A 23,500-nucleotide genomic window follows, 5' to 3' on the forward strand; every position below is an offset into this window, starting at 1 on the left:
GTCACATGGGGGAGAAATAACAGCCCTCCAGATGATCTTAGTGCTCAGGCTAGAATATAAGGGCTCAGGAGGTCCTTAAGGTATCCTGGACCCAAGTTGTTCAGGGCTATGTACCTCAATGCAAGAACCTTGAACCAGGACTAGTAGCATATGGGCAGTCAGTATAGATCAGGCTTCCTCAAACTCAGCCCTCCAGATGTTTTTGGCCTACAACTCCCATGATCCCTAGCTAGCAGGACCAGTGGTCAGGGATGATGGGAATTGTAGTCTCAAAACATCTGGAGAGATGAGTTTGAGGAAGCCTGGTGTAGATGTTTTAACAGAGGCGTCACATGCTGCTGGCCCTCTAGCCCCATGAAATCCACATCCATTTCCTGACTCTCCCAAATTTTAGTCCCCCAAACTCTAGCTAGGTGAGTGGCCATTGCAAATATATAAGCAAACTGTGGCATACACATTCCAGGCCAAAAATTGAAGCACTGGGGCAGCAGCTACTGTATATTAATCAGGGACAGCAACTCACAGGGGCTGAGCCCTTTTGCCCACCCCCCATATTTTGGGGAGGGGGTTGCCCCCAATGTCCCAAAAAATCAGGGGGGGGGGAGAGGGCCATGCGTGGAGCCAAGTACAGTGTGGCTTCAGTGACCAGTTCCTTCTCCTCCTCCTGCCGCTTAGGGGAAGGGGGGGGTCAAAGCAGCCCCCTGCTGGTGGCAGAGGAAGAGGAAGAGGAAGAGGAAGATAAGGAGCTGCCAGTCACTGAAGCCACACTGCCACTGTGTTTGACTCTGGCTTTGGCTCTTCCCAAAATACTGACATCAGGCATGCAACGTCCCCCGCCCCCAGACCTTGCATGCTGGTGCCTCTGTTACTAAGTGTCAATGTGAAATTGGGTTGGTTTGTTCAGAGAGACTATGATTATTCCAGAGTTGCTGCCCCCCCCTCCGAAATATAAACAAATCACGCTGATACTGACATTATTTTTTACATTTGATTTGTATGGTTCAGTTCAATATTACCTGTGCTAAGTTAAAACATGACAAGATTTATCTGTGTTGTATGTATGTTCCGTTAGTGTCTTGATTTTCTCTTGTTTATGATAAGGCTCAAAAACAGATGGTGAAAATGGCCGCTTCCGCGTTCTTATTCTCCCACTTTCATAGACACTGGTGGTTTCCGTCTGGTTGAAAGTGTAAGGAAAAGGTTCCGATAGATTTCTGAACCAAGAAACCTCGGGTAGGAATCCCTTTCCATGTGCAAGTAAACAATTTTCTGGGCTTCATTGAAACAGGACTGCGTTGCTTCTTGAATGTTTTTGATAACGGCTTCTCTTGCTTGACTATCCATGTTAATCTGAAAAAGAGAGTAAAAAGGTAAAGGTAAAGGGACCCCTGACCGTTAGGTCCAGTCGTGGCCGACTCTGGGGCTGCGGTGCTCATCTCGCTTTATTGGCTGAGGGAGCCGGCGTACAGCTTCTGGGTCATGTGGCCAGCATGACTAAGCCGCTTCTGGCGAACCAGAGCAGCGCACGGAAACACCGTTTACCTTCCCGCCAGAACGGTACCTATTTATCTACTTGCACTTTGACATGCTTTTGAACTTCTAGGTAGGTAGGAGCTGGGACTGAGCAACGGGAGCTCACCCCGTTGCAGGGTTTCAAACTGCTGACCTTCTGATCGACAAGCCCTAGGCTCTGTAGTTTAGGCCACAGCGCCACCTGCATCCCTGAAAAGGAGAGTAGTTTTCAGCAAAATTAATAGGTTTTCTAAAAGAGTTTTGATAATGCAAGAGGTAGGTCAAAGTGAGATGCTCAAAGGAGGAACAGAAGCCTGTGAAGTGAAGATGGAAGCACCCAAAGTGCTGTACCGTGAAAGTACTTATATACGCACAGAGACCATGTGGAGTAGTGGTTAGAGTGTTGGACTAGGGCCTGGGAGACCAGAATTCAAATCTTGACTTAGGCGCTAAGTTCACTGGGTGACCTTGGGCCAGTCACTGCCTCTGAGGGTTTTTGTCAGGATGAAATGGTGAGGAGGAGAACTATGTATACCGCCTTCAGCTTTTTGGAGGAAAGGTGTGGGATATTAATGCAAAAACAAACAAATGATAGATAGATAGATAGATAGATAGATAGATAGATAGATAGATAGATAAAAAGGTAAAGGGACCCCTGACCATTAGGTCCAGTCGTGACCGACTCTGGGGTTGCGGTGCTCATCTCGCTTAATTGGCCGAGGGAGCCGGCATACAGCTTCTGGGTCATGTGGCCAGTATGACTAAGCCGCATCTGGCGAACCAGAGCAGCACATGGAAATGCCGTTTACCTTCCCGCCGGAGCGGTACCTATTTAGCTACTTGCACTTTGATGTGCTTTCGAGCTGCTAGGTTGGCAGGAGCAGGGACCGAGCAATTGGAGCTCACCCCGTCGCGGGGATATAGATAGATAGATAGATAGATAGATAGATAGATAGATAGATAGAAAGAAAATATAGTATTGACACCCATTTGGAATTGAAATGGATTTTTCATGTTTGGGTCACCTTTGCATAATATGCTTATTATGAAAGCAGTCTGTCCTTCCCCAACTTTTTGTGTGTGTAACAATGTCATGAGGCTTTCCTTCCAAGAAGCAAATCCTAATGGAAAACAGGACCTTTCACATGAACACGAAGCCACAGATGTCATATTCACCACTGAAGGATTTCATCAAGATGTTCCCCTACTGTTACTTTTGCCACTGACATTGCAGTGACCTATATTTCAAGCCCATGTTTAAGCTCTTTAAAACAGTACATGATGAATTAATTAATTGCCTTCTACAAAAACATCTCCAGATGATCTACAATAAAAATACCAAAAAAGCTAAACACGCAAACAAAAGAACAGGTTTAGTGGGGGGATACACTATCCTATCACCAGTGATGTAGTAAGAGTCTCTCACACTGCTCTGTTGGTGCTGCAACCTGCCAACAGAGTGCCCCCAAAGGCACGCTCCTCTATTGTCTCCTGAGGCAGACAGATGCCAACCAACCATCCACTAGTCCAGTTGGGTTTTATACATGGAACTGGGAAGGGCACCATTGTCACTGCAGGCAGCAAAATGTCTTTGGCTGGCTCTGTTTCTAAGTTCTGTTCACATGTGGATGCTCATCTAAAGGGCAGCAGTGGAACACTTATGAACAAGGATCTCAGTGTGTTCTGCTTGGTTCATGAGCACCTCGAGTCCTCTTCAGCAGGCAGATGTGATATTGCCAATCTGCCAGTTAGGCAGGTCTCATTTCAAATGAAAGCCTGGAACTAGTTGACGTGGCTGTTTCACTATTCCATTGTTTATACAGTGGTGCCTCGCAAGACGAAATTAATCCGTTCCGCGAGTCTCTTCGTCTTGTGGTTTTTTCGTCTTGCAAAGCACGGCTATTAGTGGCTATTAGCGGCTTAGCGGCTATTAACGGCTTAGAGGCTTAGCGGCTATTAACGGCTTAGCGGCTTTAAGAAAAAGGAAACAAACTCGCAAGAACTCACAAGACGTTTCGTCTTGCGAAGCAAGCCCATAGGGAAATTCGTCTTGCGGAACGACTCAAAAAACGGAAAACTCTTTCGTCTAGCGAGTTTTTCGTCTTGCGAGGCATTCGTCTTGCTTCCTTGGCCTCGGCCCTCCAGATGTTTTGAGACTACAATTTCCATCATCCCGGACCACTGGTCCTACTAGTTAGGGATCATGGGAGTTATAGGCCAAAAACATCTGGAGGGCTGAGGTTGAGGAAGCCTGGTTTATACCTTGTAAGCTCCTCCTCTCCTCTTCTCCTGCCCCAAGCTCAGAAAAAGAGCACCAAACAATGACACTGCCTTGGATTTCATGACACTCTCAGCCTGGGAAACAGGCTGGTATGAGCACACCTTTAGTGCGAAGTTCTGTTACTTGGGTTTTACTTGGGTTTCTGTGTCTGAAATTTAGAGAGTGGCATGGAAGATTTAAGAGCAGAAGGAGTCTCTGAGAAGTTAATGTTTCTCCATTATAACAAGACTACTGAGGATGCAGAAGAGGCATAAATTTATTGCCTGTGCTACTACAATTCCAGGTTATGGTGTGAAGGCTCAAGAGATCACCATCCCCTTGTGGACGCTAAGGAGGTCTGGATGTATTGACTATCTGGGAATCACTTTGGGTTCTCTGATAGAAGAAAGGTAGGATATAACTATAAGAAAAATAAAACAAAATAAGGTCCCATCTTTAGCTTTCAATTGCCTGAAGAGATATCTGAGATTATTATATAATAATTTTTGGAGACTTCACTATTTAATTTGCATAGATAACCAGCACCAAACCCAAAACAGACTTTCTGTATTCCTCTCCAGATCATTAACTTACTTCCCTTGGAGCTTGAGGCTGTATATATTCCTTGAAAAGTTTCTGTGCCATCGACATTCTTTTCCTCTGCGATACAATCTTCTTATACTTTTCACAAGCAAACCAGAATTCAATGTTCTCATCGCTGTATTCAGTCTTCAGGTAGGTTTTGTAGACAATAGGCCCATCTGAAAATTAGGTGGGGTCACTTGGTGTGGTAACAATGCATACCCTCCAATGTGTTGAGTGCCAAAACTGGGATACACATCTTCCAAGCTGTGCTCTCATGTGAGTCATTTGACCTGTGCAAGATCACGGAGCACAAAAATTCTCTTTCTCAGGGCCATGCTGTTGTAGACTATTGGTACCATGTTATACTGCTGCTGAAAGGACTGCACTGGTGGTCAGTTAACTACCAGGCTAAGTTCAAGGTGTGGTACTGATGTACAAAGTCCTACACAGTATAGCATGGGACCCAAATATCTCCATGATCATGTCATCCCTTATATAGCCAAATGATCACTGCACTTTGCAGGAAAGGCATTCATGCTTTTAACATTGTTTTTACATGTGCAATTTTAAAAATGCAGGTTTTTAAAATATATATATATATTCTAAAACGGCTTCTCAATGCTTCCTCAGAAATGATTAATAAAACACTCATTTTTAATGCAGACATACATTATCTCATATGTTTTCCTTTAAAATGGGCATTTTGCATGCGTTTTTATGTAAAACATGGGCAGTGGGGTGTTGTGCACATTTTTTGAACCAAAATTGCATTGCAAAATTTACACACACAAACAGATCCCCACACTTACTTAGTGTTCTGGTTAAAAATCACATGATAACTCACATTTAGTAGCCATTAGTTTTTCAAAAGACTGAGACCACTGCAGCACTTCCTCCAGACTTACTCTGTGAGAAATAAGGGAAATGAAAACCATGTGTTTAGAATAGCAAATAACTACAGCGCTGTGGTCTAAACCACTGAGCCTAGGGCTTGCCGATCAGAAGGTTGGCGGTTCAAATCCCCGCGATGGGGTGAGCTCCTATTGTTCTGTCCCAGCTCCTGCCCACCTAGCAGTTCGAAAGCACGAAGTGCAAGGAGATAAATAAGTACCGCTCCAGCGGGAAGGTAAACGGTGTTTCTGTGCACTGCTGGCCACATGACCTGGAAAAACACCGGCTCCCTCGGCCAATAAAGCAAGATGAGCGCCGCAACCCCAGAGTCGGACATGACTGGACCTAACAGTCAGGGGTACCTTTACCTTTACAGCGGCCAGCTAGAACAAAAGGACCTTGTGCACCTTTAATCGTTCTGTAGAAGAGGTAATTCTCTTGCCATGCAAGGTGAGGAACCCCTACCTGAAAAATGAAGGTCTTAAGGATCTATTCTGTTCTGAGCTGGTTAGTTAAAAATGTGAAGTGTTGTGCCTTCTAAAAGGAAACTGGACTTCAACTGTGCAATTCTTTCCCCCATTATTCCTCGGCCTGAGTTCCCAGAGTTCTGGTGCTTAATCCCAGGTAAATGTGTGTAGGATTGCAGCTATGGATGGACAAATCTGTCAATTTTGGTTTCTAATTTTTTGAATCTTAAACCCAATTCTTTGTATTTTCACCTCTTTTTACATTTTTTAAGTCCTCATGAAAATTCATTAGCATTTTAGAGTGAAGTTTTCCTAATACACTTTTTTCTCCTACACATTTTTTTGTATGAAATTTCCCTACTATAAGTTTGCAAAGCAATTTCCCCTTAGTCAGTGCATTTTTGTATGTTTATGTTACTTTTAAGTGAATATGCATTTTTTTGCAAGCAATTTCTCCCTATTTGATGCATGTTTGCATGTTATTTTTTCAGATTAATGTATGCATTTTTCTGCATGTTACTGGGCTGGAGCACTGCAAAATTCTGAGAAGCGTGAATTTTGAAGACGGACTATGTTGAGGCTTGCATTTTGTTTCAGAAGGTATGAATTGGGTAGGTTCACCATTAAATGTGAACTGAAATGAATTTCTCCTGCACCCCCAATTTTGAAGATCTTGCATTAAAGAAACAAAATGGAGTAGCCATCCTGGACCACCTAAAAGTTAGAGGACAATTTTCTTCATCCCCACTTGGCCTGACATCAGTTCCACATGCTTACCAAAGCCACTTAATTATTACAAAGTTCATTCCTAATCCATTCTTGATTAAAAGCAAAATTGGCCTTTGTACACTGAACCCAAACAAAAGATTCATAAACTTGCCTTGCGCAACAGCTGTTTGCAGGATTTTACAGCATTGGTGATTTATAACCATCACTGTTATTTGCCTTTGAACATTTTTAGCTTACCCTAGCAAAGTGACTGGGTCGTTTCTGTGTGTGTTAGCAATAAGAAGATTCCCCCGTTGATAAAAAATACATTCTATTCTTTGTTTGGTTGGTGCCTTGAACCACCACTCTCCTCCTACTGTTTTTGCAACCTGGGATAGCTCAGTCGGTAGAGCGTGAGACTTTTAATCACACGGTTGTGGGTTTGAGCCCCACGTTGAACAAAAGATTCCTGCATTTCATGGTCCTTTCCAATTCTACAATTCTATGATATATAAAACACCAGCAAAGCTCCATGTCATGTGACTTTGCTCCAGCCCTTCACCTGCTATTTTGCACCATCCTAGGCATAGTATTAGGGACGCGGGTGGCGCTGTGGGTTAAACCACAGAGCCTAGGACTTGCCGATCAAAAGGTCAGCAGTTCGAATCCCCGCGACGGGGTGAGCTCCCGTTGCTCGGTCCCTGCTCCTGCCAACCTAGCAATTCGAAAGCACGTCAAAGTGCAAGTAGATAAATAGGTACCGCTCCGGCGGGAAGGTAAACGGCATTTCTGTGTGCTGCTCTGGTTCACCAGAAGTGGCTTAGTCATGCTGGCCACATGACCCTGAAACTGTACGTCGGCTCCCTCAGCCAGTAAAGTGAGATGAGCGCCGCAACCCCAGAGTCGGTCACGACTGGACCTAATGGTCAGGGGTCCCTTTACCTTTACCTAGGCATAGTATTATATTTGCTAGTGGACTTGTAGTGGCTGGGGAACTTCCTTTGTCAGGCAGAATGTGGGTAAATTGGGTACAAAGGCTGGTAAAAGCAGCGGTGCTCTTGGGTGTTTCAAATTTCAGTGGCGCTTGGTATGGCATCTCTCCCCACCTCTTGCCTTCCATTCCGCTCATATGTCATGGCTGCAACAACTTGTTGGCACCCCCTCAGCTTGGTGTCCAGTGCAGTTGAAATGAGTCACACTGCCCTAAATCTACCTCTGACCTAAAAGTTATGAAATTAGATGAAAATCTCCCTTGAGAGTTTGGAATAGGAGATGTGCTTGCATGGGCATAGCCAGGGGGGCAGGGAGGGGCAGCTGCCCCCCTAAATCAACAAAAAACAATAACAATAAATAAAAATACATAGCAAACTAAGGTTCTGACCCCCTAACAAAAATCCTGACTATGCCCATGTTTGCTTGCCCATGCGTGTTTGCAGCTGCTGAGGAGCCCAGTTTTATATAGATTAAGGTAAAGGCAAAGGTACCCCTGCCCGTCAGGGCCAGTCTTGCCAGACTCTAGGGTTGCGCGCTCATCTCGCTCAAGAGGCCGGGAGCCGGCGCTGTCCAAAGACACTTCCGGGTCACGTGGCCAGCGTGACGAAGCTGCATCTGGCGAGCCAGCACCAGCGCCGCACACGGAAAAGCCGTTTACCTTCCCGCTAGAAAGCGGTCCTTATTTATCTACTTGCACTTAGGGGTACTTTCGAACTGCTAGGTGGGCAGGAGCTGGGACCAAACGATGGGAGCTCACCCCGCCGTGGGGATTCGAACTGCTGACCTTTCGATCAGCAAGTCTTAGGCTCTGTGGTTTAACCCACAGTGCCACCCGCGTCCCTTATATAGATTAGTTTATGCCATAAATTTCTGACAATATTTTACTTTTATTTTATATTTTGAATGCAGTTTCTCCAAGCTCAAACTTATGAAAGCCCACACACGCTCAACAATGTTGCAAAACCCTTGAAACTTCTAAATTAATTTTGACTTGCAAGAATAAGTAATGCAACAATCTCTGATTGCCTGTCTCAAATATAAAAGGAACAGTTTTGGCACGCACATCACTTTGAATAACCTTGCGAACTGTGATGTTAACACTTAAATCTCATAAAAGTTTCAATAGAGGATTGGAGTGATCATTATGTGAATTTGCTGATGCTCGACCTGAAGGAATTGGTGACAAAATTTGCAAAGGAAAAGGTGCAGCAATTGAGATTTTGATGCGTCTGATATGAAAACTTAAAACCCCGCCAAAAAAACCATGTATTCAAAAGTTACCATACAGCTTTCTCCACTACCATAATATCACAGAATAATCACTCCAATCCACTCCAGTACAGTGGTACCGCGGGTTACAGGTTACAGACGCTTCAGGTTACAGACTCCGTTAACCCATAAATAGTATCTTGGGTTAAGAACTTTGCTTCAGGATGAGAACAGAAATCGTGCAGCAACGGTGCGGCGGCAGCGGGAGGCCCCTTTACCTAAAGTGGTACTTCAGGATAAGAACAGTTTCAGGGTAAGAACGGATCTCCAGAACGGATGAAGTTCTTAACCCGAGGTACCACTGTACAATCAGAGATTGTTGCATTACTTATTCTTGCAGGTTAAAATCAATATAGAAGTTTCAAATGTTGCAACACTAGGTGGCAGCCATGCGGTAGCAGCCCATGTGGTGTGGCTTTCCTCTGTGGGCAGGGTGGGCAGGGTGGCAGCAAGGTTAAAGCTGTGCAGGCAAATCAGCAGGTCTCATGAGCCTTGCAGAGACATCCTGGCAGGTCTGGTCTGAGACTTTCACAGCCTCTGCAAGCTGTTTCCAGACATCATTCATTCATTTATTTATTTACGGCTATTAGCCCATAAAATATGTACAAACACATCAGTTTCCTGTTGGCTCTTGGAAACTGTATCTTGTCTTGATAGCATGTGTTACTGAAATCATCGCTCCAATCTAGGCACTTCAATTATTTCTTTTGGTAAGCTACTTTGTAATAGCTGTGACAAGTCAGTTGTGAATGTAACAATGTGACTTATATTAGGCATGGCCGTTTCCCCCCCATTGGTTTCAAAGTTACAGCTAATTTTAGGAAGATTTATAGGGCAGCAATTGTTCAGCAGCTTACGTGCAAGCAGACCTGTCTAGGATTACATTGTTGGCCTTTTTACATTTAAATGAAATAATAATGAGCAAAGTCTTTTACTTAAAAAATTACACACACACACACACACACTCCCCCAAAGTAGTTTTTTAGCATAGGAGCACAAAATGCTACTTCCCAAAGTCTTGATTATTTCAATGGGATGCTTACAACTCTCTTTGAAATCAATCGAATTTAAAAGTAGAAGAGACTAACAAAAATCAGAACAACTATAGTTCTCTGTATTGTATCAATGTGTCCCCCCCCCCCATATTGCACTTACTTTGAAGTGATTCCATTTGTGCCGTCTCTGAAGATGTTGCAGAGCCAACAGATTTGGGGACTCATTATCCTAGTTGAAGAAAATAGGTATACGTAAGCACTTAATGCATTTTGTATTATTACAGTTACCATTCTTCCATTCCAGTTTTAGGGAAGGGATTCCTGCACAATGGGGCTGACATTGCCAGTCTTCATGTCATGTTTGCAGACATCTTTGTTGGCAGAGTTTGGCTTGGTGCCTGAAGCCAGCTCCCTGTATCCCTGGGGATACTGCCATATTCCATTCTGTAGGCATGACCAATACTCTGAGGTAAAATACTCTGAAAAGCACCATGCACATTGGCAGCATAGTAGTAGTAACGGTAGTACTAATGCACAATACTCAGCCAGGTATATTTTAAGGGCATGAGTATGGCATATTCTTCATGGTGAAAGTCTTTATTCAATGCTTAAGAATATAAAAATATACAAAATCAATTAAATATTACTTTCAGATGGAGACATCTTAATGCATCTTCATTTTTATCCAACAATATATTAGTGGATCTTGCAACAATAAATCTTTATTTCTCTTAGCAACGTTAAAGGTTCCAAGTAACCCTTTTTCTCTTTGAGCGTAATTTTTTTTTTGCACAGTTATTTGTCATATTGTATCTATAAGTTCTTCATAAAATGCCCATATTAAGAATCTGTTTGGTTATGGATTTTCTTGCACCTTGTTAAAATGGAGCATTTCTCAGTAAATCAGACTTCCTTCCCTAGTCCTGATGATTGTTGTTGTTTAGTCATTTAGTTGTGTCCGACTCTTTGTGACCCCATGGACCAGAGCACACCAGGCACTCCTGTCTTCCACTGCCTCCCACAGTTTGGTCAGACTCATGTTTGTGGCTTCGAGAACACTGTCCAACCATCTCGTCCTCTGTCATCCCCTTCTCCTTGTGCCCTCTATCTTTCCCAACATCAGGGTCTTTTCCAGGGAGTCTTCTCTTCTCATGAGGTGGCCAAAGTATTGGAGCCTCAGCTTCAGGATCTGTCCTTCCAGTGAGCACTCAGGGCTGATTTCCTTAAGAATGGATACGTTTGATCTTCTTGCAGTCCATGGGACTCTCAAGAGTCTCCTCCAGCACCATAATTCAAAAGCATCAATTCTTCGGCGATCAGCCTTCTTTATGGTCCAGCTCTCACTTCCATACATCACTACTGGGAAAACCATGGCTTTAACTATGCAGACCTTTGTTGGCAAGGTGATGTCTCTGCTTTTTAAGATGCTGTCTAGGTTTGCCATTGCCTTTCTCCCAAGGAGCAGGCATCTTTTAATTTCGTGACTGCTGTCACCGATGATACTTGTTCATTTTTTCATATAAGCCATAGCTGAAACACCCAACATATAAAGTGGACAAACTCACAATAAAATCTTAGGATGACATGTCATTGGTGTATAAACTGCTAGATGACATTCTGCCCACAACACATAGTTATGTATATTTTGTGTTGCAAATTTATTTCTAATCTTTGGCACTGCCAGTGTCAACAGAACTACTTTGTAAAGGCAATTTCCCAATTAAAACGATAACATGTTTTCACAGAGGCTCCTCTTCTACAACCGATGCCAAAAATCATTGCCCAGGCAAGTCATATTATAGACAGATAATGAGATAAATCCTCTATCTTCTGAAAGCAAAAGATACAAATATGGCATGCCTTCCTTCCTGATAGCACTAACTAAAAGCAGAGAGTTGCATCTCCCTCTCAAACGAAAGCTGCTTAGTTGGTGCCCATCTGTTGCCGTATTATAATCATATTTTAGAAGAAAATGCTATCGAGACAGTCTCATATTATTGATGCAGTCAGTGATCTAGCCAGCCAGCCAGGTCTTTGTCCAGGATACGCCATTCCATCCTGCTTCCTCCCAGTTTTCCCTTCCTCGCTCCTCAGGTACTGCTGTTTTGACTACATAAAGATCAACTCTCAGAGAACAAGTTTGTTGTTAGTATACAGGCTACCATCTCTAGTACAGCTAAAGTTAGTTGGCTCCCAGTACATTTCCGAGCACAATTCAAAGCATTGGTGCTGACCTATAAAGCCCTAAACAGCCTCAGTCTGGTATACCTGAAGGAGCGTCTCCACTCCCATTGTTCAGCCTGGACACTGAGGTCCAGCTCCGAGGGCCTTCTGGCAGTTCCCTCACTGTGAAAATTAAAGTTACAGGGAACCAGGCAGAGGGCTTCTCAGTAGTGGCGCCCGCCCTGTGGAATGCCCTCCCATCCCATCAGATGTCAAGGAAATTAACAACTATCTGACTTTTAGAAGACATCTGAAGGCAGCCCTGTTTAGGGAAGCTTTTAATATCTGAAGGACTATTGTATTTTAATATTTTGTTGGAAGCCGCCCAGAATAGACAGGGTATAAATAAATAATTGTTGTTGTTGTTGTTGTTGTTGTTGTTGTTGTTGTTGTTGTTGTTGTTGTTGTTATACCTGAGTCCCACTGTCCCCAGTGGAATGAGTCACCTGCAAAGTATTTATGTCTTAAAGTTTTCAGAAGAACTTATTAGCTTGATTATGACCCACAATATCTAAAGGCATGCCTAAAAACGTTGCTCCCCTCTTTGTTTTGCTTATATTAGACCTGCGAATGTGGGGAGGCAGCCTTCCTTCTGCAGAAGCAATAGAAGGAACCAACACTTCCACTGCCCCCTCGTGGACTATACCTACAATGCTCTCACCCTGTCCATGCTGCAGATAATTTTATCAGAGGATCAGGCTAAAAGTGGGAGAATGATGGGTCAATGAGTCAGTCAGCTATCCTTGGATAAAATGCTCCTTGAGATGCAAACATGGTTTTAGATATTGATGGTGATGATGATGATGATAATGATAATAATAATAATAATAATAATAATAATAATAATAATAATATGCAGACTGGGTAGGTCCAGCTTTAACTGTGAACTGAATTGAATCCCCACCACCACCACATCCCTTGTGCCAACTTCACCTCAGGCCACAAAATGTCTTGGGCTGGCCCTCCTTTAAAATTTGGGTACTCTAAACTCTCCCAGGCAGGCCTGCCAGACTCCAGAGAAACAGTCCATTGTCACTGTGCGTTCTTTGCTTCACTGTGAGGGGCTATCCAGTGGTGTAAAGTGAAACAACTTTGCTCCTTATTCAAGAGAGCAGGAATGAAGGCACCAATAGCAGAGATAAAACGAGAGCTGTAACGTCCAAGGTGCCCGAGAATAATGCTTCACAGAAGGAGGGGAGCACTTAGATGCCCAATCCTACACTCCCAACTGTGCTTGGTAGTTTTTGTTTTCACTTGACACTCTGGAGGATTCAGGGGAAATCAGACTTCATGCTGAAGTGAGTGGAACATATTTCTTTCTCGCACAGTGTATGAAGAACGCTCCACCTTAAAGACAGACCAGTTGCCTCCTGGAACATAAAGCTCCTGGAACAAACAAAAAAGTGTTAAGCAAATATCTATGGCTCTAGGAGGTGCTGGGAGAACAAAGGGCCTATTTGTGCACTGTGAAAGATGTGCCCCTTTCCTTTTTTCAGGCAAGCCCTTTTGATAATAAAGGCCTGGAGGCCATCTGTTTGGTTTTGCATCACTGTTTAGTGTTCCCACAAGGGTTAGATTGGGTCATCCAGGAGAATTTAACCCCAGTTTATAAGAACTCCTAGGGGTCATGGGGGCTTTGAGAGGGCCAGGTCCCCACAAAGTTGATGGACATTCCCATTCAAATGGAGTGTGTGGGCACTGCATCATGTGATCAAATATGTGGGGCTTACCTGCCCCCCTATTTTACTCAGGTTGGCACCCATGCCCCAATTTGAGTTAGGCATGCAAAAGTCTCTTTTGCCCAGGGTTTCCCAGGCTTCTGAGAACTGACACACACCAAGATCCATGTCACTCTTACAAGTCCTACAAAGGTTTACCTTAGGAATGTAGGATCTCAGGGATTCCAAAATTACCCACCTGAATTACCCTCTATCTGTTGCGTCAGCTACAGTACTAGGTGTGCTTCCTGACGAGAATATGGTAAGCCCAGAGTTCATGACTTATGCAGAGATACAACAGGCAGACTCCTTTGAGGGCAAGTAATTCTGTTGCATCTCTGCTTTGGGTTCCAGCCACACATGATCTAGAGACATGACATACTTTGCTTTCGTAGATTTTCACGGGTACAGGAATGCAGGTTTTGGTGTCTTCGGGTGTCTTCCCGTGTAAGAGTTGGGGTGTCTAGGCGACGTTTCGACGAGGTCTCACTCGTCATCTTCAGGCTGGTGCTTTCGGCTTCTTGTTACTGGAACAGAGCAGGATCTCAGTGTTTGAGTTCCTATAAATACTGTTGAGGGGGTGTGGTGTATAGCCTCCAACGTTCTGGGCAGAGAGGAAGTTCCCAGGTTAGTGTGCCTTTTCTTCTTTTGTTCCTTAATTACTTGAGGGATATCTTGAGTGATTTCTTGAGTGATATTCTGAGTACCACTTAGGTGGGTCATTAGGTGTGGATTAGTTGCTAAAGCTTTCGTGTCTTGACCTCTTGAGCTTGTGAAGAGTTTTTCTGAGAAGATGGCTGTACTGCACTTAGTTGTGCTCTGGCTTGGCTTCGTGTATAGGGGCGAGCTGTGGTTTTGTGCCCTGTGCCAGCCAGATCTGTGTAGGGATTGCAGGGGGGTGCAGCATCCGGAGGTGCCACTATGGTTTGGCTACTGGATGGTGTCTGTAATTTATCTGTGGAGAGGGTCTGGGTTTGGGTCTGGTGTGGTTGATTGGTGATGGCGTTGATTGGTGATTGGTGATGGCGTTGATTGGTGATGGCTGGCACAGGGCACAAAACCACAGCTCGCCCCTATACACGAAGCCAAGCCAGAGCACAACTAAGTGCAGTACAGCCATCTTCTCAGAAAAACTCTTCACAAGCTCAAGAGGTCAAGACACGAAAGCTTTAGCAACTAATCCACACCTAATGACCCACCTAAGTGGTACTCAGAATATCACTCAAGAAATCACTCAAGATATCCCTCAAGTAATTAAGGAACAAAAGAAGAAAAGGCACACTAACCTGGGAACTTCCTCTCTGCCCAGAACGTTGGAGGCTATACACCACACCCCCTCAACAGTATTTATAGGAACTCAAACACTGAGATCCTGCTCTGTTCCAGTAACAAGAAGCCGAAAGCACCAGCCTGAAGATGACGAGTGAGACCTCGTCGAAACGTCGCCTAGACACCCCAACTCTTACACGGGAAGACACCCGAAGACACCAAAACCTGCATGACATACTTTCTGTAGAGTCTGATTGGAAGCTAGCTGGGTGCTATGCTATCTTGCCAGCAGGTGGTTTGCTGCCAAAATCCTGTAGAAGATATTCATTTTCTCTACCTTGTTTGGCAGTTGTGGGGAGGCAACTGTCTGCAAGACTGAAGACAGATTCATTCTCAGTTGTGTGGGTGGATGGGGAAGAAGAGGGACTGAAGTGTCAATAATCTGGCGCTCCTGCTGGTGTGTTTGCACCGCACTGACCTTGCCACCACTTCACCCCTTCTGCTAAGTGACAACGACCCACCTGTCAAGAAGCTGGTGTAGCATCTCTGCCCAGAAAAAGGCAGTGCATTATCTGAAGCAGTAGCAGGCAGCCTCCTCTATGAAAAAGTACTTTGAGTTTGAATGGGATTCAGAAATAGTGTTTCGTCTTCGTACCAAGAGGTATTGCACAGCAGTGAGCTATTCATGTCCTGCTTGTGAACTTCCCAAAAGCATCTAGTTCACCATTGTACCAATCAGGATGCTGGGCTAGATAGGTTTTGGGGCTGTTCTATAGTCGTATGCTCTATAACTATTAAATAAATTTCTTGCACCGTGCTAGGAGTTAGTCTCGTCACACCCTAGTGTCCTCTAGAGCATACTTTGATAATTTCTACCTCAGGTTTCACAAGCTGTCATACCATGAGCTTCAGACACATAATCCAGCATGAAGCAAAACCAAGGCAGCCATATTGATGGTGGAATTTAGTGGCAATTTAGGAGTGAAATTCCATGATCCCAAGAAATTTTGCTATCTTCACCTGATTTTCCTTGACATTTTGTCTTCTGTCCTTTGGCCATTTCCATTAGTGAGAAGTAGGATGGTATATAAAACATAGCAGGTTGGCCTTAGGCTAGGGATGGATCAATTGGTCAATTTCAGGTTCTCTTAGTTGCTCATTTTTCCACTATTGAGTTCACTTGACCATATTTCCACATCAGACCCCCTTTTTTAATAATCTTCACCGTTTGCCAGCATTTTACATATGTCATTTTTCTTAATATACACATTTTTTTCTTCACAATGATATTCAACATGCCCATTTTTTTCGAACAATTTCCCTTAATATACCGGTAATGGATTTTTTTAAATGTAATTTCCACTAATTCAGCTGAATGAAACTTGTGATATTTACATCTTTGAGATTTCAAACCTTATCTTCTCCATTGACCCACACACCTGAGAACAAATCTATTTTGTGTGCCTTCCCACAACTATAAAAGAAAGAAGAGAAAAAGAACTAACCTTTTCTACAGTATACCTTTATTAGACGCAGATGAGCCTATAATATATTTGTTAGCTGAGGACAAGGAGAAAGAACTCCACAACCTTTTTAAGGGGTATGAATGTTTCATTCCCATTATACAGAATTGGCACTTAAAGTTTTAGGCTGACCCCCATTTAATGATGATTACTACCTGGAGATAGATATTTGTATGGATAATTTTATGGAAAGGATGTTTGAAGGTATCAATTAACTGGTTTGTGAAGGAAGTAGTTTTAGAAATCTTGACTACTTGCTCCTATTTTAAAGGGGGAAAAAACAAAATTAAAAACCATAAAACAAAACCTCCCTCTGCCTAAGAAAGAGAGGCAAGTTTTTATTTAACATTATTTATTTATAGGATTTATTTTCCACCCCTCATCATGAGTGAACCCAGGGCATATAACAACAACATAAAAGACAGCATAACAATAAAACACAATTGAAGCATATCATTAACACATCCTCCAATTCCTTCCAAAATTCTCAAAACCCTATTCAGAGCAAATGAAATCAGTCCTCAGCTGGTGTCAGAAAATATCCAAGATAGGCACCAGCTAGACTGCCAGATGGAAGGTGCTCAACAACTGGGGTGCCAGTGCTGAGAGATTGTGTACTCACCACAATATCCTCCAGGATTTGGGGGTTTTATTGGTTGTGGTTGTGGAGGAAATGATTTGCTTCTGTTTGAAATTTGACGGGCGCAAACTTCTTGCTGTTTTTAATGAGGTCTCTTCTGGTGGTGGCAACAGCAGGACTCGGAATGGAGGGATGTTTCTGAAGACCCCTCTGTTAAAGTGTTCCTCTTGCTTTTTCTTAAAGCACCCAGTTCTTTTCTTCTACAGCTGGAATGTCACAGCAGATAATGCTGTATATGGCAGAAGTTCTTGTGAGCTTACATGCAAACTTTGCTTGTGGTTAAGTGTGCAGTTTGTGTGTGTGTGTGTGTTTTAAAAAAAGAATGTTCCGTTGGCCTTCAATGAACCTTTGATAAGAGAATGCTTGTCCTGTCTCTCTCAGGAGATCTTCACTGATCAACCAAAGTGACAGAAGATGATTTAACTTTTGCATGAACGTTCGCATCCATTGTTAGACAAGGCCAGGATTTTGTGACTAATATTTTCCAGCCCCTTTTAATCAAATGACACTTCCTTTTGTCATTCCTAGACTCTTGTATGAAAAGTGAATGGTGGTCAGAGATAAGCCTTAACCCATTTTTTGCTGTGAGACAACTATAGCTGGTGAACAGGTCATAGATCATGTGCTTTCCATGAGGTTCTGAGTTTTCAAATCTGAAAAGGATTCTTTGGGTTGTCTTTGACTAACTTTTGCTCAGGGTAGAGCTGTTGACATTAATTGGCCTAAGCTAGCCATGGTTATTAACTTCAGTGTGTCAACTCTGAGTATAAGGTAGTTGAAGACAACTCTCCATTTTTACACAACTGGGGTAGGTAGCCTGGGTACCTGGGCACTTGAAAGATTGCATGCGCTAACATGAACCTGCCTATTAGTCATCTCTGCAGTTAGTGGGGGTAACTGGAATGTTGCCCTTCTTATGGAATGCTATCCCTAGAAAGTCTTGCCTAGTGCCTACATTGCTATCATGAGAATATACCGTATTTTTCGCTCTATAGGACGCACCAGACCACAAGACGCACCTAGTTTTTGGAGGAGGAAAACAAGAAAAAAAATATTCTGAATCTCAGAAGCCAGAACAGCAAGAGGGATCGCTGCGCAGTGAAAGCAGAAATCCCTCTTGCTGTTCTGGGTTCTGGGATAGCTGCGCAGCCTGCATTCGCTCCATAAGACGCACACACATTTCTCCTTACTTTTTAGGAGGGAAAAAGTGAGTCTTATAGAGCAAAAAATATGGTAATTCATGACTCATCTGCTCCAACATCCTGATCTCTCTCTTTTAAAAGTAGTTTTTATTGATTTTAACATATAAATTATAAAATGTACCACAAAACTTATCACTTATACAATCTTTTTATACTTCCATCAGGACCTCTGATGATCCACCGTTTTAACCACTTCTTATGCATTTCTTAACTTTATATTGCCTTTACATCTCATCCTTCCCCTTCTCCATTTTTGCAATACTTCCAATAATACTCCTCACAAAACTTCTTGCAAACCTACAAACGTCATCTGATCTTCAAAAATACTTTTCAAATAGTCCGTAAATTTACTCCAGTCTTCCTTGAATTTCTGGTCCCACCGGTTTCGAATCCTTCCTGTTAGTTTATCTAGTTCTGCATAGTCTATTACCGTATTTTTCGCCCTATAGGACGCACTTTTTCCCCTCCAAAAAGAAAGGGGAAATCTGGGTGCGTCCTATGGGGCGAATGCAGGTTTTGCTGAAGCTTGGAGAGCGAGAGGGGTCGGTGCGCACCAGTAATATTCTTGCTGCTGTTATTGCATATAAAAAGAGCTTAAATTCCTTTCTATTTATATCACTCCCAACAATGCCCAGTAAAAATGCTTCTGGTTTCTTTATAAATGTATATTTCAACATTTTTTCCCATCTCATTATATATCATCTCCCAGAAGCATTTCACCTTTTTACATTCCCACCACATGTGACAAAATGTTCCCTCTTTTTCTTTACATTTCCAACATCCAACATCCTGATCTCAAAGTGGTCAACCAGATGCCTGTCAGAAGCCCACAAGGAGGACATGTGTACAACACACTCTCCCTACCTGTGATTCTCAGGAACTGGTATTCCATTTTGCATGTCATTTTCACCAATATATCCATTTATATGCAGAGTTTACACTTGTATGTGCATTTGTGGACCCATTGCTTGGCTGGAGAACAGCACTGAGAAATCAGAAGTGTGAATTTTGAAGGCTGGCTATGTTTCAGTTTGCTTCTCATTTTGGGAAGCACGAATTAGGTCAATTCATTTAAAAATGGGAACTGAATTGGATTTCTCCGCAATAGATACGAAAGGCCTGCAAAAAAATAAAGTGAAAGTCTCCTACCTACCGTAAGTCTTTTCATCCAGCAGAGCTGGTCCAATATATTTCTCTGCTTGAGGCAGAGAAGACAAGGACTCTATCAAGGATGTAGCACATGTGGCCAAACATACCCTCAACCTGGTCTTTGCCACATAGAGCATTGGTTATGCTTTGTTGATTGGTGGGCTTGCTTTGATGGTTGTCATGGATGGACCATTCCCTGGTGAGATTGGGGCTGAATGTATTTAGTCACTCCACTCTGCAATGAGATGATCTGCATCCAGAGACTAGTGGCATTTGATGGATTCCTGAATGCTCAGGACCATGGGAGCCATGCAGCATGCATGACCCTGGCACCAAAATTTGTGGGTGCCCAGCCCCTTCATGGAGAATTTCGTGGGTGCTCAGGCCCCCAGGGCTCCTGGGGGATGCTATGGGACATGTCTGACACTCCTGTTGAGGTTCTTGTCTCACTGTGCTATAGTGAGATGTGCAGAGCCATTGATACAATCTCTTCTGAGTGCCCTTGCTGTCACTCCATCGACCTGGGTGTAATGAAACAGAAATGCTGGCAGCTAGTGTGCAGGTGGTGCAAGTCTTGGTCTAAACCTGACCAAACACAGATGAGGTTGCACCACCATGCCTAACCATGCCTACCAAGTAGCTATCCAGCAGAGCTTTTCTGGATGTTGAATGGGCTTTTGTCATTTGGCCAAGAGAGCTTTGCTCTGCTGTAACAACCTTGCAAGGAACTCTGGGCACAAATGCGCTTTGATTCAGACTGAGTTGGATGACAGAAAGAGGGTGTCCAGAGAACTGTCTGTTCTGGTGTGGTGCAGTGGTTAGAGTGTTGGACTAGGGACCTGGGAGACCGGGGTTCAAATCCCCACGCATTCACAAAGTTTATTGGATGACCTTGGGCCAGTCACTGTCTCTCAGCCTAACCTATCTCACAGGGTTGTTGTGTTCAAAATTACCTATGTCTAGAAAAAAGTATTGTCTGTGTGTAGAGCACTGTCCCATGTACTTTTAGGGTCTCTGTGTGCCTTTCTGGACAATTTTAAGACAGACAGTGTAGATGGCCACAGATAGGGGGTGTTGGAGAATTCAGATGAAAATCAGAGTGGAATTTGCTGATATTCTCATATTTGACCCATGTCCAGAACAGAAATCAGTACAGCACATGTGATCAGTATTCACTGTTGTTGCTTTTAGTCTGCAAATGATATGTAATTTATTGCTCCCCACCCCACCCCACATTTGTATTGTATTTCCTCTGTATTGAAAGGAATAGCTTTTTCATGGAGAGGGACAGTGTGAAATAACATAATGATGATATAATTACTTACATAAAATTCCACCACAGTGGACAGCTAGTCCAATAATGCAGTTTTTGTCAAAAGCCAAGCTGCACCAGAATGGAAAAACCACTGCTTGTAATGAACGAAATATTACTGCCTTCTTACATTCATAACCACAGATCAGAAATGTTCCTGCCCTTACTATATATGTTCTTCCAAAGATCAGCCAATGTCCACATACACACAACTTGTGGGCAAATATTTAAAAAAAAGCAACCTGAATTCTTTAGTTGTCAATAAATCACAACAATGTGTTTGTCCTCCTCCTCCTCCTTTGTAATCCTGATCTGAAATAGTGTATATTTGCATAGGATGCACATTCAGAACCATGAATTAAGCAAACTATGGCCTGGGATGGGACACTATAGCCTAGGCACAGTGGAAACATCTCCCACCCCAAGAGAAAACAAGAAAACTACAATAAGTTAATATTATCTAGCGATGTGATCTGATAGTATAGTACAGTAGAACACGTTGTTCTTCCACTCCAGCCAAAAGCACTTAAAATTTCCCCTTAAATGCTCAGGCAGAAAATAAATCCCAAAATGCATCAAAGGCAATTCCAATACTTTTAGGAAATTAACTCTGCAGGAGACTTCACTCAGTTGTGAAAAGCATCTAGTGAATCCTTTTAAAGGCATCTGATCTGGTGGCCATTACTATTTTTGTGGGAGAAAATTCCATAGTTTCTATTATGCACTGTGTGAAAAACTACTTTCTTTTGTCTGTCCTCAGTTTTCCAATACTCAGCTTCAAAGGATGCTCTGAAATTCTAGCATTATAAATCTTAAGAAGGGAGAACAAAAGGGGCCTAAATTTGTCCATCAACAGCAGTTAGTAGAACCTGGACAACATACTGAGCAGGTTACCTGGTCATAATCTTCACCACTAGAGTGAGATATTCTGTATTGTTACAGCAATTATGTTAGAATTTGCTTTTGAGTGGTCAACAGAGTAGGACTGTCTACTTGCTGCACTTTTAATCTGGCCCAGCTCAAGCCACTAACCCCTGAGGTCACGAGCTGTAATGTCTAGATTCAGATTAAACCACATCCTTGACTGTCTCCAACATTTCCGCCACTGTTTTCTATGCACTGTGGCAAACAGAAACTGTCACACACAAGTATTAGGATGGTATGGGTTTCAGGTTGTTATTTTGCTAGTATTGTCTAGGTCAGGGTTTCCCAAGCGTGGGTCTCCAGTTATTTTTGGACTACAATTCCCATCACCACTGACCACTGGTCCTGCTAGCTAGGGGTGATGGGAGTTGTAGTCCAAAAACAGCTGGAGACCCACGTTTGGGAAACCCTGGCCTAGACCCAACCAGAATTTCACCCTTTGGCCAGTTGTCATGATTTGAGGATGAGCAGCCTGAAAAACATGCCAGCTAAGAAATATTTAAGATCAATGTGCATGAGTGTGCCACCTCAGTGCATAAACCTGTGCATTAGGGCATCACCTAATGTACTAAATAGTACTGCAAATGAAAATGCGGGTGGATAATCGTGTCACATGCGGGTCCCCCCTTTCATGACAGAGGTGTTAAAACAACTTGCTTTACTGTGCAGTGCACACTTGCATATTTTTGGAGACACTCAGTCCAGGGAGCATGCTTTTATTTTTGTTTTATTTTTTTGTAAAATGGGCCTTTGTAGATATGCACAGATTTTTATTCCAGCTTAGTAGTTAACTGAATCAGCTTCATGCATGACCAAAATATATCCTGATCAAATGTATACCTTTAAAAAAAGAAAGGAAAAAGTGATATCTTTGTCCTTGTGTTATGTTCTTTAGTATGAGTGTGCTGCACGCTGAGTGAAAAATAGCTATGTCCTGTAGATTGAAAACAGATTTTATTGCAGGTGCCAAGTAATTTGTGCTGGGAAAGAAACTAATCCTGCTCCAATCCTGGGATCAAAGGCTGAGCACACACCTAGAATGGAGGTCCAACTGAGTATAAGACCTGAAAAGCTGCTATTTTGTACTACAAAGTTGCTTTTGAGTGCACTGCTGTCACAGATCATATGGAACTGTATCCAGCACTGCCCAAGTAGTCTTCCAATTGTGCAATGGAATCTCCATCTGCTGGTTTCTGCCCTCACACTGCACTTAGAAGCCAAAGAACATGTCAGCCTGCATCCCCCTTCCCTCAGACTTGGGCTCTCCCCCCATCAGTTGTGTGTAAACACACAACACCTGATAGCTATACCAAGACAGTGTAAATACTGACTGTCACACACATGCTCAAGGTGATCCCCAGATGTTGTTGGCAACAACACCCTTCATCCCTGACCTGATGGAAGGTGTAGTCCAACAATGATTTGGGAAGGTACCAGGTTGAAGAAGGCTAATCCAAGCTATATGTGTGTTGTGAATTTGTGTTAACTGGAAACTGGCTTAGTGAATGTTCCCTAGACAGAGGAAGCCATTACAGTCTCTGGAACAATGGTAAATGCCAGGACTTGGTTGCTATGTAACATGGAGGCTAATGTCTTGAAGTATGGCTTTTTTATGGTTTTGGACAGAGAGCAGATGCTTGCATTGGTATTCTTCAGACAGATCCTTGGATGCGGGGATGAAAAACTGTAAGGTTGGATGGGGTACATTACTATTTTTATAACCGTTTTGACTAAGCCAGGCCTTCATCCAGAAAAGCACTAAATGTGCTCCTTTCCTTTTCAAGGGTGTGATTAAATTTATGAACTGGAAAGGGGTCTGCAAACCTTGTAAAGTTTATTCTATTTGGTTTAGTTAAGTGC

The 23,500-nt window shown here is 43.1% G+C and overlaps 1 protein-coding gene and 1 long non-coding RNA gene across 3 annotated transcripts in view; both read right to left on the reverse strand.

Annotated features, from left to right (window-relative positions):
• The window catches only part of LOC310708495, a 227,006-nt gene extending 214,982 nt beyond the window's left edge, over nucleotides 1–12,024 (reverse strand). The window contains exon 1 of the long non-coding RNA XR_014527050.1: nucleotides 11,949–12,024. This is a non-coding gene — a long non-coding RNA (uncharacterized lncRNA). The remainder of the gene's footprint in view (nucleotides 1–11,948) is intronic.
• On the reverse strand, nucleotides 733–17,379 carry RGS13 (regulator of G protein signaling 13). Of its 2 annotated transcripts, none has more exons than XM_083506882.1 (5): nucleotides 17,036–17,379; nucleotides 9,841–9,909; nucleotides 5,202–5,263; nucleotides 4,367–4,533; nucleotides 733–1,350 (listed from the first exon to the last, which is right to left on the reverse strand). In XM_083506882.1, the coding sequence occupies exons 2-5, from the start codon at nucleotides 9,903–9,905 to the stop codon at nucleotides 1,141–1,143; spliced, it is 504 nt and encodes a 167-aa protein (XP_083363008.1). In that variant the 5' UTR covers nucleotides 9,906–9,909; nucleotides 17,036–17,379; the 3' UTR covers nucleotides 733–1,140. The 2 variants fall into 2 exon arrangements, with proteins under 2 accessions (XP_083363008.1, XP_083363009.1); XM_083506883.1 differs by lacking the exon at nucleotides 17,036–17,379 and adding an exon at nucleotides 12,837–12,858.
• Nucleotides 17,380–23,500: the final 6,121 nt, after the last annotated feature.

The sequence above is a fragment of the Podarcis liolepis genome (assembly GCF_965112155.1).
Source record: "Podarcis liolepis genome assembly, chromosome: 6".
Lineage (NCBI taxonomy): Eukaryota > Metazoa > Chordata > Lepidosauria > Squamata > Lacertidae > Podarcis > Podarcis liolepis.

Bases quoted from the DNA above. Each gene is read 5' to 3' on its own strand.
- RGS13 (XM_083506882.1), bottom strand. From the start codon at position 9,905: ATGAGTCCCCAAATCTGTTGGCTCTGCAACATCTTCAGAGACGGCACA. The intron at 4,534-5,201 runs GTGAGTTATCAT...CCTAATTTTCAG, and splicing joins AAAACTAATGGCTACTAAAT to ATGGGCCTATTGTCTACAAA. The intron at 1,351-4,366 runs GTAAGTTAATGA...TCTCTTTTTCAG, and splicing joins AGCCTCAAGCTCCAAGGGAA to ATTAACATGGATAGTCAAGC.